The sequence below is a fragment of the Colias croceus genome, chromosome W, assembly GCF_905220415.1.
Source record: "Colias croceus chromosome W, ilColCroc2.1".
Classification (NCBI taxonomy): Eukaryota; Metazoa; Arthropoda; class Insecta; order Lepidoptera; family Pieridae; genus Colias; species Colias croceus.
Genome location: NC_059567.1, coordinates 1363969 through 1381338, shown reverse-complemented (window position 1 = coordinate 1381338; position 17370 = coordinate 1363969). Strand labels below are relative to the sequence as shown.

The 17370-nt window shown below is 34.8% G+C and overlaps 1 protein-coding gene across 2 annotated transcripts in view; it reads left to right on the top strand.

The window, feature by feature from the left end:
* The first annotated feature begins 2569 nt into the window (after positions 1 to 2569).
* Positions 2570 to 17370, top strand: part of LOC123704840 (ankyrin repeat and zinc finger domain-containing protein 1-like) — a 38604-nt gene continuing 23803 nt past the window's right edge. For both annotated transcript variants that reach the window (XM_045653331.1, XM_045653332.1), the window contains exon 1: positions 2570 to 2704. In XM_045653331.1, the coding sequence (XP_045509287.1) occupies positions 2693 to 2704 (12 nt within the window). In that variant the 5' untranslated portion in view covers positions 2570 to 2692. The remainder of the gene's footprint in view (positions 2705 to 17370) is intronic.

The window sequence follows — 17370 nt, the reverse complement described above, 5'->3', positions numbered from 1 at the left end:
TAGTGGGCGAACCGAAAAAGTTTTATATAAATGAACGCCTTACGAAATATAACAAGCAATTATTCTACAACGCGCGTCAGACATGTATGCGCTTAAGGTGGAAATATTCTTGGACAAAAGAGGGCAAGATTTTTGTTAGACAAGAAAGTAATAAAACAGCCTTTATTATTCGCGAAGAGTCAGATATTATGAGTGTTTTTGGTTCACAAGAAGTTAGTTCTGATAAGTGACCGTCCAATTTTATCATTCCATTATTTCCCACTTAGATCAATGTTTTTTAGATGTTTAAGTTTATATATTTTTTTGTTTATCACTATTTCCTCTTATGAATTGTATGTACAAGTTTCGTGTCGACACAAACTTAAGTTATATTTAGTATTACCGTTATGTATAAAAATGTTATGTATTGGTAAATTTATTATTTCTAACAAAGATAAAGACATTAGAATTCCTCATATTATTTATTTTTCTAACGTTAAGTCACTGCTGTTTCTAAGATTGTTTTCTAGTAGGCGTTATAAGCAAAACTGCTTCCGTTATAATTTTATGCTAAGGAATAATAAAGACTTTTTCTTAACTTGTAATTTAAGGATTGAACGATATTTAAATAAATTGGCCATGGCTTGAAATGTATGTAAAACCCATCTATGTTATTGTATTTGCGAATCGTACTTTTGAAACATTATATTATGCATATTTTGTTATTCGCCAAATATTTCGCGCCTTGTATTTTGATCTTAGTTTATCCTATTTTAGAGCCATAAGAATTGTTTATGTTAAAAAGAGGCGATCATTTTGTTATGTTACTGAAATTGGTTTTATTGAGACAATATTTTTATGTTCAAGCGCTAACAAGTGTTGTGGATACTTCATTAATATTATAGTTTATACAATATTTTGGTTCCTTACATATTATAATAGTGGTTTTTGGTTTATCTATATATATTTGTTTTTTATTTATTTATTTATTTTTCTTATTATTATTATTTTTTTTGTTGGTAATAAATGATAGGTAATAGACACATTAAATTTGGATTACTGAATGCTTGCTCTCTCGGCTCTAACCAGGATGAATTCTTAGTAGCTATGGCTCAATATTCGGTTGACATCATGGCCATTAATGAAACGTGGCTACGGCCAGGAGAGGATGGTCGTGCGCCTACAGTCCCCGGATATAAATTGAAACATGTGCCTCGCCCACTTCATATCCGTGGCGGAAGAGGGGGAGGTGTTGCTTTTTATGTGAAATGCGGTGTTAATGTGCGAGTTCTTGCTCATCCTGCACACCGAGATGTTGAACAATTATGGTTGTCACTTAACCTTAACAGCACTAAAACGATAATTGGTACCGCCTATAGACCACCTTGGTTAAATTTGGACGTTTTTATTGATGGTTTACCAGATAGCATTACCTCTTTAGCACCCTATGATAAAATTATTCTACTTGGCGATTTTAATGTTAATATGTTGAACGAAGAGAACATTAATACAAAAAAGCTTATGGACTTTCTCAATAATTTTACTTTAAATCAAATTGTTTGTTCACCTACCCATTTTAAAGGCGACAGTAGTTCCTTAATAGATGTAATTTGTACGGATGTTGATTGTAAAAACGTAACTGTTGATCATATTTCAGAACTTGGCCATCATTCCTTTATTACATTTGAAACTGTATTTAAAAAACAAAAGATAAACCCTAAAACAATCACTTTTCGACCCATTAAAAATATATCATTTGACTCCTTCTCAAAGGACCTTGAACTGATTCCGTGGTATAAGATAATTAATAATTGCTCTGATGTTGATGCAAAAGTTCATTTACTAGAAACATACATTACAACGCTTTTTGATGTTCACGCCCCCCTGAAGGTTAAAAAATTTAAATCACCCCCAACACCTTGGATTACTGATAACGTAAAATTGTTATTCAGATTAAGAAATAACGCTAAAAAGAAATTCCGCAAATCTAAATCTGATATTGACAAGAAATATTATTTGGATTTAAAACATCAAGCTAATGTTGTATTGCAAAACGATAAAACGGCATACTTTCAGAAACATATAAATGATAACATAAATAATGCTAAGTCTTTGTGGAGAAACCTGAAATCCCAAGTATTACCCTCTCATACTAGTAGCTGTATCCCAGATTGTTTTGATAACCCAGATAAATTAAATGAAGATTTTTTAAAAGTACCAGGCTCCATTGACGATAGTGCTTGTGCTTCACAATTGAAATTCTATAAGGAAAATAAATATAGTGTAGCTGAATTTAAAATAAAACCAGTAAGTGAGGATACAGTAATTAAAATTATCAACAATATTAAAACAAACGCTCAAGGAATAGATAACATAAATATAGACATGATTAAACTAACTTTACCAAATTCACTCAAAGCCATTACTGATATAGTGAATACTTCAATAACTTCTGGTATATTCCCTGAGCTATGGCGTCGTGCGGTAGTTCGACCTATTCCCAAATCATCTAATCCAACAAGCTCAAAGGATTTGAGACCCATCAGTATCTTACCGTGTCTCTCAAAGGTTTTGGAACGAGTAATATACACACAAGCACTCGAGTTCATAAATAATCATTGTATCCTTCCAGAATTTCAATCGGGTTTTCGAAAGGGGCATGGAACGGCTACTGCTCTGAGTGATGTAGTAGGTAACATATTGGAAGCCCGTGATGAGGGGGAAGGTACGATGCTTGTTCTACTAGATTATACGCGTGCGTTTGATGCACTTAACATAAACTTGCTCTTATCAAAATTGGGGTACTATGGCTTTTCGGGTAACTCTCACAAGTGGTTCAAAAGTTATTTATCTATGAGATCACAGATTGTTGAGATACGTACTGAAAATGGATCATTGCTAAAATCCTCCCCGCGAGCTATTTTTAGAGGTGTGCCACAGGGATCCATTTTAGGACCCCTGCTTTACATCCTCTATAGTGCTGACATAACCAAGTGTTTCCGTTACTGTCGATATCATATGTACGCGGATGATATCCAGCTTTATATATCTTGTAAACCAAGTTGCACATCGTTAGCAGTAGAAAAAATAAACGAAGAGTTACAGAGGATTGTAGAATGGTCTGAGGAAAATTCTCTTATGTTGAACCCTCAGAAGTCTAAATATATTATTCTTGGAAGTAGGAAACAAGTAAAATCAATCAATAACGCTAAACCTCAAATTATTATTAACAATAGTGTAATTGAAAGTGTCAAAGTCGCATGCAACTTAGGTCTTACAATTGACCCACAGCTCCGGTTCGAATTTCATTTAAATAATGTTGTGAGAAACTGTTTCTATAGACTAAAAATATTATATTCGTTTCGAAATTTCATATCCATATCACTCCGTAAAAAATTAGTTGATAGCTTAATCCTCTCCAAACTAAATTATTGTGATGTAGTTTATGGTCCATGCTTGTTGGTCAGAACGGAGCGAATGATTCAGAGAGTTCAAAACGCATGTGCACGATACTGCTTTGGAATACCTAAAAGAAGTCACATCACTCCTTATCTCAATAAAAATAATATTTTAAAAATGGCTGCAAGAAGGAGATTGCATCTGGCTAATATGATATTTTCAATAATCAAAAAGGAATCACCGAAATATCTTTATGATAAGATTGAATGGAGAGAGCAATCAAATATGTATCCTACAAGAACAACAACGAATCCACTTATAGTTCCTAAGTATCGTACAAGCGCTTTTCGAGGTAGTTACAAATGGGCAGCAACCCATTGTTGGAATGATTTACCTCCTCCTATTAGGGATAAGAAATCAAAATTCTCATTTAATAAACATTTAACAGCGTACCTTTTAATCAAACAGAAACATGTTTAAACATTTCATTGCTCGTTTGTAATCCTACGCACTTGTCTGGTTTTGGCTTGTATTGTAATGTATATAATTGTATGTAATGTATTGTATTTATTCACTTAACAAAATATACATTGTTTATTTATAAGTACTACTATTTATGATTTTATTTATTATGTTTTTTTTTTAATTTATTTTTTTATTATATTTATATTAATTATTTATTTATTACCTATATTGAATATTAACATTAAGTAAATCTTTTTATAAGTAGGTAATTAGACATAAGTATATAAATAAGGTGTCGCTGAAAATCAGCTCTGCAGTGAAAGTCTATGCTTTCACTGTAAAATGCTGAGCGGCATTCCTTTTAGCTAGTAGGTTTTATTAATTAGTTTGTAAGTACATAGATTGTTAATTTTTAATGTAATTGGCCTGCTTGCTAATAAAGATTTATTATTATTATTTTTTTAATGCTTTGCATTCACAGCTTATGATCAGCTGGTAGTAATAGAATACACGGGTGTAAACCAAGTGTAAGCTATATAAAAATATTTTTAAACTGGTTGTGTGTCATTCATTCTCTGTCTGAAGAAACTTGCGTACTATTCTACATGTATTTAATATTGCAGCTTTTTGTAATTGCATGTATGTATGTTTTGGTAAATGTAATAATTCTATGTATTTGTGAAGTTGAGTGGGTATAACACCTGTAGTGGAGAGTACTATGGGCACTATGATAACATTTTGCAGTTTCCACATTTTTGTAATTTCTTGTTTAAGTTCTGTGTATTTAGTAAGTTTTTCGGTTATGGTATTTGGGAGGTTGTGAGTATTGGGTACAGCTATATCTATTATTAGTGCATTTTTTTTATGTTTATCAATGAGTGTAATATCAGGTCTGTTGTAATGTATGGTTTTGTCTGTTAAAATAGTTCTATCATAGTATAATTTATATGAGTTGTTTTCTAAAATTGTTTCTGGTATGTATTTATAATATGGTGTTTTATCGTACGAAATAAGTTTGTATTTTTGTGCTAATTTTTGATGGATAATGTTAGCTATCTGATCGTGCCGGTGTTTGTAATCGGATTGGGTTATTGCTTTGCAAGCTCCTGTTATGTGTTGAATGGTCTCTGGAGCACTATTGCATTTTCTACAAATATCTGATGGTAAATTTTTAATAATATACTTCTGATAATTACGTGTCTCAATAACTTGGTCCTGTATAGCTAGCATGAAACCTTCAGTCTCAGGAAAAAGCTCCCCTCTCTTAAGCCATGCATTTGATGCTGCCTTATCTACATGAGGCAGATTAAGGTGTTGTATATGCCTTCCGTGCAGAGACTTTTGGGTCCATGCTGCTAGTTTATCACATTTACTAATTAAGGTCTCATTTCGTTGGGTTGTATTGTCTGCTAAATTAAGCGGAGTTAATTTTATATCATTTTGAACAATGGCATTATGTAACATTACTGTGGGTGCTTTAGTATGGAAAAACTTTCTGAGAGTAGTTATTTGCTTATTGTGTAGGTTGACAATATCTATAAATCCTCTGCCTCCATCAATTCTTGGTAAAGTTAAGCGCTGAATGCATGATCTGGGGTGATGTTTTCTATTTTTGCTCATATTTACGTTAATAATGCGTTGGATGTTTTTTAATTCTGATTTTGACCAATTTATAATTCCAAAAGAATATGTGAGGATAGGTATTGCGTATGTATTAATTGCTTTTACTAAATTTCTAGCGTTTAACATGGATTTTAGAAGTATATTCAGTCTGTTCTTAAATTGGTTCGTTAGTTCTATTTTAGTTTCTTTGTTCAAAATCTGTTTTGACTGATTATATCCTAAATATCTATAAGTACTGTTTTGGTCCAGTGGATCTATTTTCTCTCCTGTACTTAAAAGGTAAAAATGTTCATGATTGCGACCGGCTTTGACAGAATTTACTTTGCACTTATCAATTCCAAATTCCATACAAATGTCTTTTGAAAAATTTTCTGTCAATTGTGCAAGCTCATTCATATGATTTTGGGAAGATGCGTATAGTTTTATGTCATCCATGTAAAGTAGATGCGTAATTTTTAAGGTGTTGTTATTTCTATTTGAACATATTTCTGTATTTACATGAGGATTACATATGAGAGGAAAACCTAAGTCGTAGAAATTTAAAATGTTTGAGAGTGGGTTGAGGGCGAGGCAGAACCAAAGGGGGCTGAGAGAATCCCCCTGGAAAATGCCACGTTGTATTTTAATGCTATCTGTTAGTTGATGTCCATTGCAAGTGTTAATCTTTAAGCGGGTTGACCATTGTTTTGACGCAGCTGAAAGAAAATCTATTAAAATTGGGTTAACTTTATATATATTTAAAACTTTAAATAGCCATGAATGTGGGACAGAGTCATATGCTTTCTTATAATCTACGTACATTGTGAACAAATCTTTTTTTTCTTTAAGCACTTGTTTAAGTATAACGGAATCAATTATCAACTGCTCTTTACACCCTTGACTGAATTTTCTACATCCTTTCTGTTCTTCGCTTATTAGATTATTATTCGAAACATGTTTATTTATAGTTTCTGCTATGCAAGAAGTAATTATCTTATAAATTATTTGTAGGCAAGTAATAGGTCTGTATTTCGCTGGGTTCAGTGGGTCTGTAGAATCTTTTGGTATCATATGTGTTATGCCTTCTGTTATGTATGGAGGAATTGTTTCAGGATGGAGAATAAAGTTATTAATATGATCTAGTAAAAAGGGATGAATATACGTAAATTTTTTGTACCAGAAACTATGAACATTATCTGAACCTGGCGATTTCCAATTCTTTAGCTTCGATAGTGTGTTTACAAAAATTTCAGAGTCTATATTTTCAAATTGCATTGTTTCTAAATTTAAATATCTATTTTCTTCATCGGTAATCCATTCGGCTCTATCATTATGTTCGAGTGGTTGTTCCCATAAATTAGCCCAGAAGTTTCGAAGGTCATCAGTCGTCGGGTATCTGTTATGGTGATGATTGGCTTGTTGATTATGTAAATTCCGATAAAATAGTTTTTCATTATTAGAAAATTGAATATTTTGTGTCTTACGGAGGGTACAGGTTGTATATCTTTTTAATCTCTGTGACGCTACTGATAATTTTTGTTTGAGTGTATCTAATACGTGTACTGGTTTATTATTTTCTGGTTCATAAGTTGCGTGTGTTTTATAGTCTTCTAGTATTTTATTTACATGTTTCATTACCTTTCTACTTCGATTATTATCTATGTACTGCGTCAATCTGCCTATTTTAATTCTCAAATCTTCTATCTTCTTTTGTAATCTCCTTTGCCATGCTGGTTTGTGGGTTTTATTTCTAACTTGTGAACTATCTATAGACGGTGTGTGTATTTTAGATCCATTATACTTAGCCGCTGTTAGTGCACTACAATAAATTATTGTTTGTAATGAAATAAAATCGGTGTTGCAGTCTATATGTTTGGGCAGGATAACTTGGTTTAGATATTGCACAGCTGTGTTTAATTTTTTAGTAACTTTTTGTTTCGGTATATATGCACGCTCTGTAGGACTTGTTTGTAAATAAATGCTGAGGTTTTCGTTAAATATGGTATCTATTTCTTCAATTGATTCCGGGTTATTTTGTTGTTGTTCTTGCGTTTGACCTGTGGGTTCATCATTCAAAATACTATAGATAAATGGTAAATTATTTTGTTCGTTCAGTAATTCTACAGTGTTGGTTGATCTTGTTTCTAGTAATTGTGATGTTATATTATGTGTAGCTTCTGTTTCGTTGGTAGTAGTAGGCTGGCTGTTTATAAATCGGTCGTGTGACACGCGGTTGTCCTCGTTCAATACATTTGTCTGTAAAGTTAATATATTGGTATTTTCAAAACTATTTTCGTTATAATTAGTTATTCCTAGTTCCGCTGCAACTTCTTTCTTAATACCTGCAATTTTTTCTTTAGTTAAGTATCTATTGTTGATGGTAATCCTTCTCTGGTCAGCTACTCTCTGTTCTGATATATGCTCCAGGTGTGGGAATTTTGAAATAAAATCTTGATGCATTTGTTTCCTGTATGATGTTTTATTGGTTTCTAAATGGGTAACCCTAAAATAGCTGCGAATTATGGCTTCGTTATATTCTTGTGTCCATCTCATTCGTTGTGATTGTTCGTGTGTAGTTGGTTCAGTAGGCTTTGAGTATTGATTATTATTGGAGTTTTGTGTTAGACTATTTTGTTGTTGTACCTCTTTAGTTATTTCGGCTATTCGTTCATCTGACAATAATTTATTTCGGACTATGGCTCGTCTTTGGTCTCCTATACGTTGACGGCTTACTTGAATGTGAGGATATCTGTTAATAAATTTATTGTAAAGTGGCTCTAAGTATGTTCTATTGTCTGTTCCTAATGCTGTAATTTCTAGGTAGGTGCGCAGAATGAATTCATTCATTTCTGTTGACCATTTTCTGCGCGTTGTTATTTCATTTGAGGTGGGCACAGTAATACCAGCGCTATCTGCTGTCTGTGCAACATCCACGAGTGATAATGAAGGATTTGATAATGAATTTGGGGTGATTAAATTCTGTCTGCTGGTGGTAGTTTTATGAATAATATTGAGTTGCCTTACTTTGGGCCGATTACGTAACTTATATGAGAAAGTTGATGAAGCATTGGTATTAGATGAACATATTGATGAAGGTGATGTTTCTTGTAATGAAATTGGCGATTTAGTGGGACTGTAAGCTGTAGTTGTCGTTATATTAGAGATAGGGGACTGATTAGATGATGAAGATAAACATGAAGGTGATAATGATTGTTCGGCTGTCGTCAATTTTTCGAGGGGAACCCGCCTGTTCAGTTCCTCTTCGCCAACGGTTCGCATGCTGTAGCATCCAGCGCTGGCTCCAGATGCACCCCGGCGCCCTCCGGGTAGCGACCGTAGGTTGTATCTTCGTTTGCCGCCTACCTCCTCCATTATTATTATGTCTCTCTCCATAATACACGGGTATCGTCGTAAGGATGATACCCGGTCCTTTGGAAGGCTTACGTGGGGACACAGGTCCAACACGCAGAGGCCCTTTAGAGAATTTAATGTGTTGTGGGACACCAGCCGCAGCCTGCCCATGGCTTCACTATAGAGATACAGCCCTGGGCAGTCCGCGGCCAATGTAGGACTATTGCAGAAAAATGGAAATGAATAAAACTGGGTTATGGAAGGGGGTGTTAGATGGACTGGTATATTGGGTCTATGGGGACTATGGACGTCTGCCTTTTCAATATTAAAAATTGAAAATTATGGCAGACGGTGACTCGCCAGTTCGGTCGATGGGCTCCCAAAAAGGTTACCGATAATGGCAACAAGGGAGCAACATCACCTGAACGGCTGGGGGTGTAGAGAGGTGCGGCACCGGTTTCACCATCGCGGGCCCGCGGGCCCGGAGCGGGTTTCCCCGCTATTACGCCATTAGACACTTCCACCCCCGAGCATTTAGCTCTAGCGGCTCCACTCTGGACGGCCAACAAAGGCAAGCCAGAGGTAGGGGATCCTGAACCTCGTCATTGTTCACTCCGAACTGCCACCGGGACAGCCCAGAGGTGAGGACAGGGACCTCCCCCGGGAGCGCTCGGTTCCCGCGGGGTCGCTACTCCCCGACACCTCGCCACAAGGTGCCCTGCGGGGTGACTGACTGCACGGTTGGGATATCTATTGTAGATATGCCAACCGGGGGCGATGGGGTCGTCACATCCCTACGCCTTTATTATTATTATTTATTATTATCTCTTAATTATTTCTCTTTAATTTGTAGGTGCTGTGCTGACGCAGGATTTTCGGCCGCGTCGCACAGTCACATAGCGTCGCCCCTCAGTTGTCCCATAGCTCGCGCCACCGACCCACGTTTTGTAGTTAGTGAATATAAATAATATACTTTTGTGTAATTTAGAAGAAATATAAAATTTAATTGGCCGCTATCTTTAATTTCATCTCCCTACACACAGCTACACTAAATTGGTGACCCCGACGTGATCTCGACCGACGTGATCTCGACCGGCGTGATATATCGACGTGAGTGTGTAGTAGGGAGAATAAATATTCAAATTTAATATATAAATATATTATTATATATACGGACAACTCAAGAAGAAACTACAGGGCGGTGGCAGCGGTAAAATTTAAATAACTAAATAAAATTTAATAACACATAAAAGTACATATAAAAATTAAATATCACCATGGAACCGGTTAAAGAAGAATTTGCAAGTTTATCGTCAATCTCCATTACGTCCCGCATCCCAGATTTTTGGAAGAAATCGCCGAAAATATGGTTTATACAAACGGAAGCAGTTTTATCGCCACAGAAAATGTCAGATGAGGCGAAATATCAAATAGTAATTTCTAAATTAACGCCAGAAGTCATCGAGCAAGTCACGGACATTTTAATTAGCCCGCCGGAGACAGGAAAATATGAAAAATTAAAAAGAAGATTATTACAAATTTTTGAAGAATCGGAAGATCGACTAATAAAAAATTAATTGGCGAAATGGAATTGGGCGATCAAAAACCGTCACAATTAATGAGGAAAATGCAAGATTTGGCGCGTGGACGAGTAACAACAGAAACACTTCTAGTTTTATGGCAAAATTTATTACCGCCGGCAATAAGAGCTGTGTTAGCCGTATCCGAGAGTAAAAGTGAAGATATTTTGGCATCAATAGCAGATAAAGTTATGGAGAGCATGACACCCTTAAACTCGGTATCAGCAGTTCAACAGTCCAGTTTAAGCAACAGTCCAGAAAATAATTTGATTGGTGAGATAGAAAAATTAAATAATCGACTGAGAAGATTGGAAACAAGAAATAATACATCAAATTTTAGAACGAGGTCACGATCCAGGTCAAGAGGTAGATTTCAACGTAATCAAAGGCATAATCCCAATTGGCTTTGTAAATACCATTACAAATATAAAAACAAAGCGACGAAATGTGTGAAACCGTGCAACTGGAAACCTAGTCAGCGTGAGAAACCAGCGGAAAACTAGCATCGGTGCAGCCAGCGACGGGTGCCTGCGACCGAGTCTACAGAAATAACCGTCTCAGTGTTTTGGACAGAAATTCAGGACTAAACTTTTTAGTTGATAGTGGTGCAAATGTGTCCGTCATCCCGCGTAGTGTGGTGTATGGTAAGGTTTATGCAGAAGGTAATAAATATAAATTATTTGCTGCTAATGGAACGGAAATTAAAACATATGGTATTCATTTTTTGTCTCTAGATTTGGGTCTGAGACGACCGTTCCGTTGGATTTTTATATTAGCGGATGTAAAGCAACCAATTATTGGTGCGGATTTCTTAGCTAATCATAAATTATTAATTGATTTAAACGGACGTAGATTGATTGATCAAGTAACTAATTTGAGTACTAAGGGAAATATCTCAAATTCTACTGTGCCCACTTTAAAAACAATTATGGAATGTCCATATTCCGATTTATTGAATAAATTCCCTGATTTAACTAAACCTATTTCTTACAAAGAGACGCCAAAACACGATGTTTGTCACTATATCGAGACGACAGGACCGCCGGTGCATGCGAGAGCGAGGCAGCTTCCTCCTGACAGGTACGTAAAGGCTAAAAATGAATTTATTGTTATGCAAGAGTTAGGGATTTGTAGACCGAGTAGTAGTCCTTGGGCAAGTCCACTACATATAGTTCCCAAAAAAGATGGTAATATTAGGCCTTGCGGTGATTATAGACGTTTAAATGCAATTACGAAACCAGATCGTTATCCAGTACCACGTTTACATGATTTTACATATATTTTGGGTAATAAGAAAATTTTCTCTAAATTAGATATTAATAGAGCCTATAATTCTGTGCCTGTTGCAGAAAATGACATAAAAAAGACAGCAGTGATTACACCTTTTGGTTTATTTGAATTTATGCGTATGCCATTTGGTTTGCGAAATGCTGCGCAAACTTTCCAACGTTTCATGCAAGAAACAGTTTTAAAAGGTTTAGATTTCTTATTTATTTATATCGATGACGTCATTATCAGTTCAGAATCAGAAAGTCAGCATAGAGAACATTTAGAGCAAGTTTTTGATCGTTTTAATCAATTCGGTATAACTATCAATTTTTCAAAATGTAGTTTTGGTCAGCAAAAATTAGAGTTTTTAGGTTATGAAGTTTCTACCGAGGGCATTAAGCCGCTCGAAGACAAGGTTAAAGCAATTTTAGATTTTCCTAAGCCTAGTACTATAGAAGAACTTAGAAGATTTTTAGGCATGTTAAATTTTTATAGATCTCATATTCCTCACTCGGCTGAACATCAGTCAGAGTTAAATAAATATCTTGGTAGTGCGAAACGGAAAGACAAAAGTAAAATTAATTGGAATAAATTAGCAGAGCAAAATTTTGAACAATGTAAGATCGATTTGAAAAATGCAGTTTTGTTGACATATCCTTCCTTAGATTCTCCATTGTCTCTTATGACTGACGCTTCAGATACGTGTATAGGTGCAGTTTTACAACAAAAAATTAACAATATTTGGCAACCTTTAGGATATTTTTCACGTAAACTTACGGAAGCTCAGCGTAAATATAGTACCTATGATAGAGAATTGTTAGCGATATATTTATCAATTATTCATTTTCGCAATATGGTTGAAGGGCGCGAATTAATAGTTTATACAGATCATAAACCACTTTGTTTTGCATTTAGTAAAATAGGTACAAATAGGGAAACTGCTCGAAGAACTAGGCAAATTATGTTTATCAGTGAGTTTTGTACAGATATTCGTCATGTAACAGGTAGGGAAAATATAGTCGCTGACACGTTATCGAGAATTGAAACAATAACATGTCCCACCGTGTTAGATTTCGCAGAACTCGCCCGAGCGCAGGAAACGGATGAACAACTTGCAGAAATGCGACACCGGTCAAACGTTAACAGTCAATTTACACTTAAGCGTGTTGCAATGTTCGATTGTAATAAACAAATTTATTGTGAAACATCCACAGATAGAATTCGACCATATTTACCTAAACAATTTCGACGTTTAGCTTTTGATGCTGTGCATAATTTAAGTCACCCGGGTATTAGAGCCACAAAAAAATTAGTAACAGATAGATATTTTTGGCCAGAAATGAATAAGGATATAGGAATTTGGTCTAAAACATGTATTAAGTGCCAAAGAGCTAAAGTCTCAAAACATACTGTATCCGATTTAGGAAGTTTTCAAGGCTCGAGCCGTTTTGAGCATATACATATTGATCTTGTAGGGCCATTGCCAATTTCATCAGAAGGGTTTAGATATTGTCTAACAATCATAGATAGGTACACCAAGTGGCCCGAGGCTTTTCCTTTAAAAGAAATTACTGCGGAGACTGTGGCAAAGGTGTTGTATGAGGGTTGGATTTGTAGGTTCGGTTGTCCCCTTAGGCTTACAAGTGACCAAGGTCGACAATTCGAAAGTAATTTATTTAAGCAGCTTATGTTATTAATGGGAATACAAAAGTTGCGGACCACCCCATATCATCCACAGAGCAACGGTGCAGTAGAGCGTTGGCATAGATCTTTAAAAGCAGCGCTTATGGCTCGTTTAAATTGTAATTCATGGGTTGATGAACTAGCAACAGTATTGTTAGGGTTACGCACAACTGTTAAATTAGACACAGGCGTAACTGCAGCTCAAATGATTTATGGCAGTAATATAAGGCTGCCTGGTGATTTTTATGACACAAGTAATATAAAACCGTGTGACGAACATAGTTATGTTGATAAATTAAGGTCGATTATACACAGTATGAAACCGGTACCTAGAATTAATAAATTACCGTGTAAAATGTTCATTCATAAAGATTTAATTGATTGCGAATATGTATTTTTAAGAAATGACACCGTACGGAAACCATTACAACCGCCGTATGATGGGCCATATCGTGTCATTAGTAGAAAGGATAAAACTTTTAAAATTCAATTAATGGACAGACAACTTAACGTTTCAGTAGATAGATTAAAACCTGCATACGTTTTACCTGATGATAATAATATTGTGACTAAGTTCACAGGTAAATCTGTTAATATGAGTGATAGTAAAATTAATGATTCGCTACATACAAAAAAGGTAATTAAAAAGGTAACGTTTGAGACAGACAAATCCAGCTGTAAAAATTATGTTACACGATCAGGGCGAATACGAAAAACGCCAAGTAAATTTATGTTTTAATCATGTACATAGCCATTGTTATTGCAACCATGCAAAGTTGCAAATTGTATGTTGTTGTTTTAGGTCACGTAATTTTTTGAATTTAAAGAATGGTTATATTTAAATATTTTATTCAACATTTTTATTTTCAAACTATATACAACTAAATATATACATTTTATACAATTATTTTTCTATATACAATATTTTACAATTTTACTATGGGATTAAATCAAACCAAGGAAAGAGTTGTCATTAACGAAAGTATTTCCAATGTTTCAAAGCTGGAAAATAAAATTAATATATTTGGAATCATAATAATTTTCATCGCAGTTATATTAACTATTTTTGTTTGTTCTGTTTTGAAACAACAGTGTATTAAAGTTGCTAGTAATTGGTTTAAAAAAGAGTGTGCGTTACCCAGGCAAAATGTTTTGCTTTAGAGAGATGAGACTTAAACAAATAATTAGTGTATCATGAGGAGCAATTTGTTTACTAATAGCAAAATTTGTTTGAATTGTAGTTTTTAAGTTATTTAAGAAAAACAAATTTTGCTGGAGTAACGTTTGAAACGTTACCCAGGCAAAATCGTCTTTCAAAAATTAGTTTCAGCACGGAACCAAATACATGAATAGATAGCTTTTGTTGCGTAGTAAATGTTTATAAATAGCAAAATTTGTGTGTGGTATAGTTCTTTAGTTATTTAAGATTTTGCTGCGGTAACGTTTTGGGATTTCCCAGATCTCGAAAACGGCTCAACGCAGAAGTTTGAAAAAAATACCAATAAAAGACCTCAATTTGTTTAAATTTGTTTAATCATTAGTTTTTGATTTGGTTGACGTAAACCAATGTAATTAAATGGTTTCAAAAATCAGAAGAAGCGGGTTTACATGTAAACCAATACACTTAGGGGAGAGGGGGGCATTACGGGGACGCGGGGCACGACGGGGCCATCCACACTTACAGAAAACTATACGGTCTAGATGTGTTTTGTTTTCGCTAATAGGTAGCCAATTTGTATCTCTCTTAAGTCTGAAAGTGACCGGCGAAAGGCTGCGCACGTTTGATTTTTAATAGGAAAAACGATTTTCAACGTAATTTCATGTAATTTTGAGTGACTATGAATACGCTTATAAAATGGTAAGTGTTTATGTTGCTACTATCATGTATTTACTTTGTTATTGCAGATAAGTTATTTATTGATATGTTTTGAACAAAAATACTCTAACCCTCACTCATTTTATTTGATTTTTTATTTAAAATAATGTGAGAATTGGGGCATAACGGGGACATGGCTACGGGGTACGATGGGGTATCCCGTTATGTTAGAAAAAACGAGAACAATTTAAGAGAACGAAGAAATGTTCTAATCCAAATGACCCCAAGTTAAAGAAGAACTCTAAGAAACAGAAGACCCAAAAAGACTCTTCTGAAGAGAATACCGACGAGGATACCATGTGCATGTACTGCCTTGACGGGAACCACACTATTTAAGGTCTTCGGAAGGTTGGGTGGCTTGTCAATTATGTGGACGGTGGGCTCATATATCTTGTGCTGGTGTAGATGACGACAATACAGAAGAAATCCACATGTGCTTGTATTGTGACGCAAAATAAATACGTACCCCATTCTGCCCCTACCCTGGGGCACGATGGGGTTTTCATAATAGTTTCAAAAAATAAAAATTATAACGTGATATGATTATTTACATCACCAAATTCTATGCCAAATGATAGTTTAATAAGTAACCAAAGTGTTGTGATTCATTTTAATTAATAAATACATTGCGTTGATCATGTTACTGTGTATTTTCCTTAACGTCCCCATTATGCCCCCCTCTCCCCTATAACCAAATAAACAGCTGTAAAAAATACCCGTGGCTCGACGCTTGTTTACATCAGAAATATTAGATTTCATACTTTACACATTAAGAAGATAAAAACAAATTTGATTTATTTTAGACTGGTCGTACTTTAGCGATCAAATACGCAGTTCCCATAACATTAAGAAACATGGCATACTTTAAACAAATTAAAATGATTCCTGAAAATTCCTTCCTGTTAATTGCAGCTTTGAATTACGGCTCTAATGAAAGTTATCTCAAAAACAAGATTATGTCAGCAATTCTCTAATGAGCCGACCAAATTGAAAAGGTCACATAAAAGCGACCGCACCATACATAAGCGCAACCATCTGAAATGAACAGGATAATATAGATGTTTTGTTAGTACAGTTGAATACAAAAGTTTTCTGGTCAGGTTAGTTAAAATAATAAAATGGTTAAGATTCATAATTTTTATTTAAAAAATCAGTCTCATACAAATTATATGTATTGCTTTGCCTTAGCATCAACATTTTTGAGTTTTGTTACGTGTTACTTAGAGTGAATATTTTAACATTACATGTGACTGCCACAGGTGGATAACCCGTGAACCAATCATTGTCAAAGCGTCGTAACCTTCTTTTAACTTAATGTTGAAATATCCACTCTAAGTAACACGACATAAAGCTCATATTTCAATACCACAGTGTGACTTGAGTTGGAATTGAGTCGGCGTTGTGTGTGTAATGTGCAAAGCACATTTAATGTTTTTTTTTACAAAATATGTATTATCGGCTTGCCTATATTTCTTGCCCTTATGAGGGACGGTTTCGAGCATATTCTATAAAAAATGTATATAATCACAAAACTTTTAATCACATCACATCACATCACATCAAATCACAAAACATTTGGTTTAACAGAAACAACAAATTAAGTACTAAAAATATAGCTACATGTATATATGTTTGTATTGTTTTAAATCACACTCTAAATTATACACTATGATATTACACTTTTATTAACTAGTAAAAATTGTGTAATATGGTACTGCACTTAAAAAATATTAAAAAATCGGCTTCACGAATAACGTTTTTCTGCTTAACCCATTGAGCCCCGAGCGGCCCGATCGGGCCACGACACAATAGATTTTCTATTGTGTCTGTGGTTCCGGGGCCTGAGTTACTAACTGTACAAAACATCGGTTAACATGCTGCTAATTTGCGAAGATTACCCGTACGTACGGTGCAGTCGCTTTTACGTGACCTTTTCAATTTGGTCGGCTTATTAGAGAATTGCTGACATATTCTTGTTTTTGAGATAACTTTCATTAGAGCCGTAATTCAAGGCTGAAATTAACAGGAAAGAATTTTCATGAATCATTTTAATTTGTTTAAAGTATGCCATGTTTCTTAATGTTATGGGAACTGCGTATTCGATCGCTAAAGTACGACCAGTCTAAAATAAATCAAATTTGTTTTTATCTTCTTAACGTGTAAAGT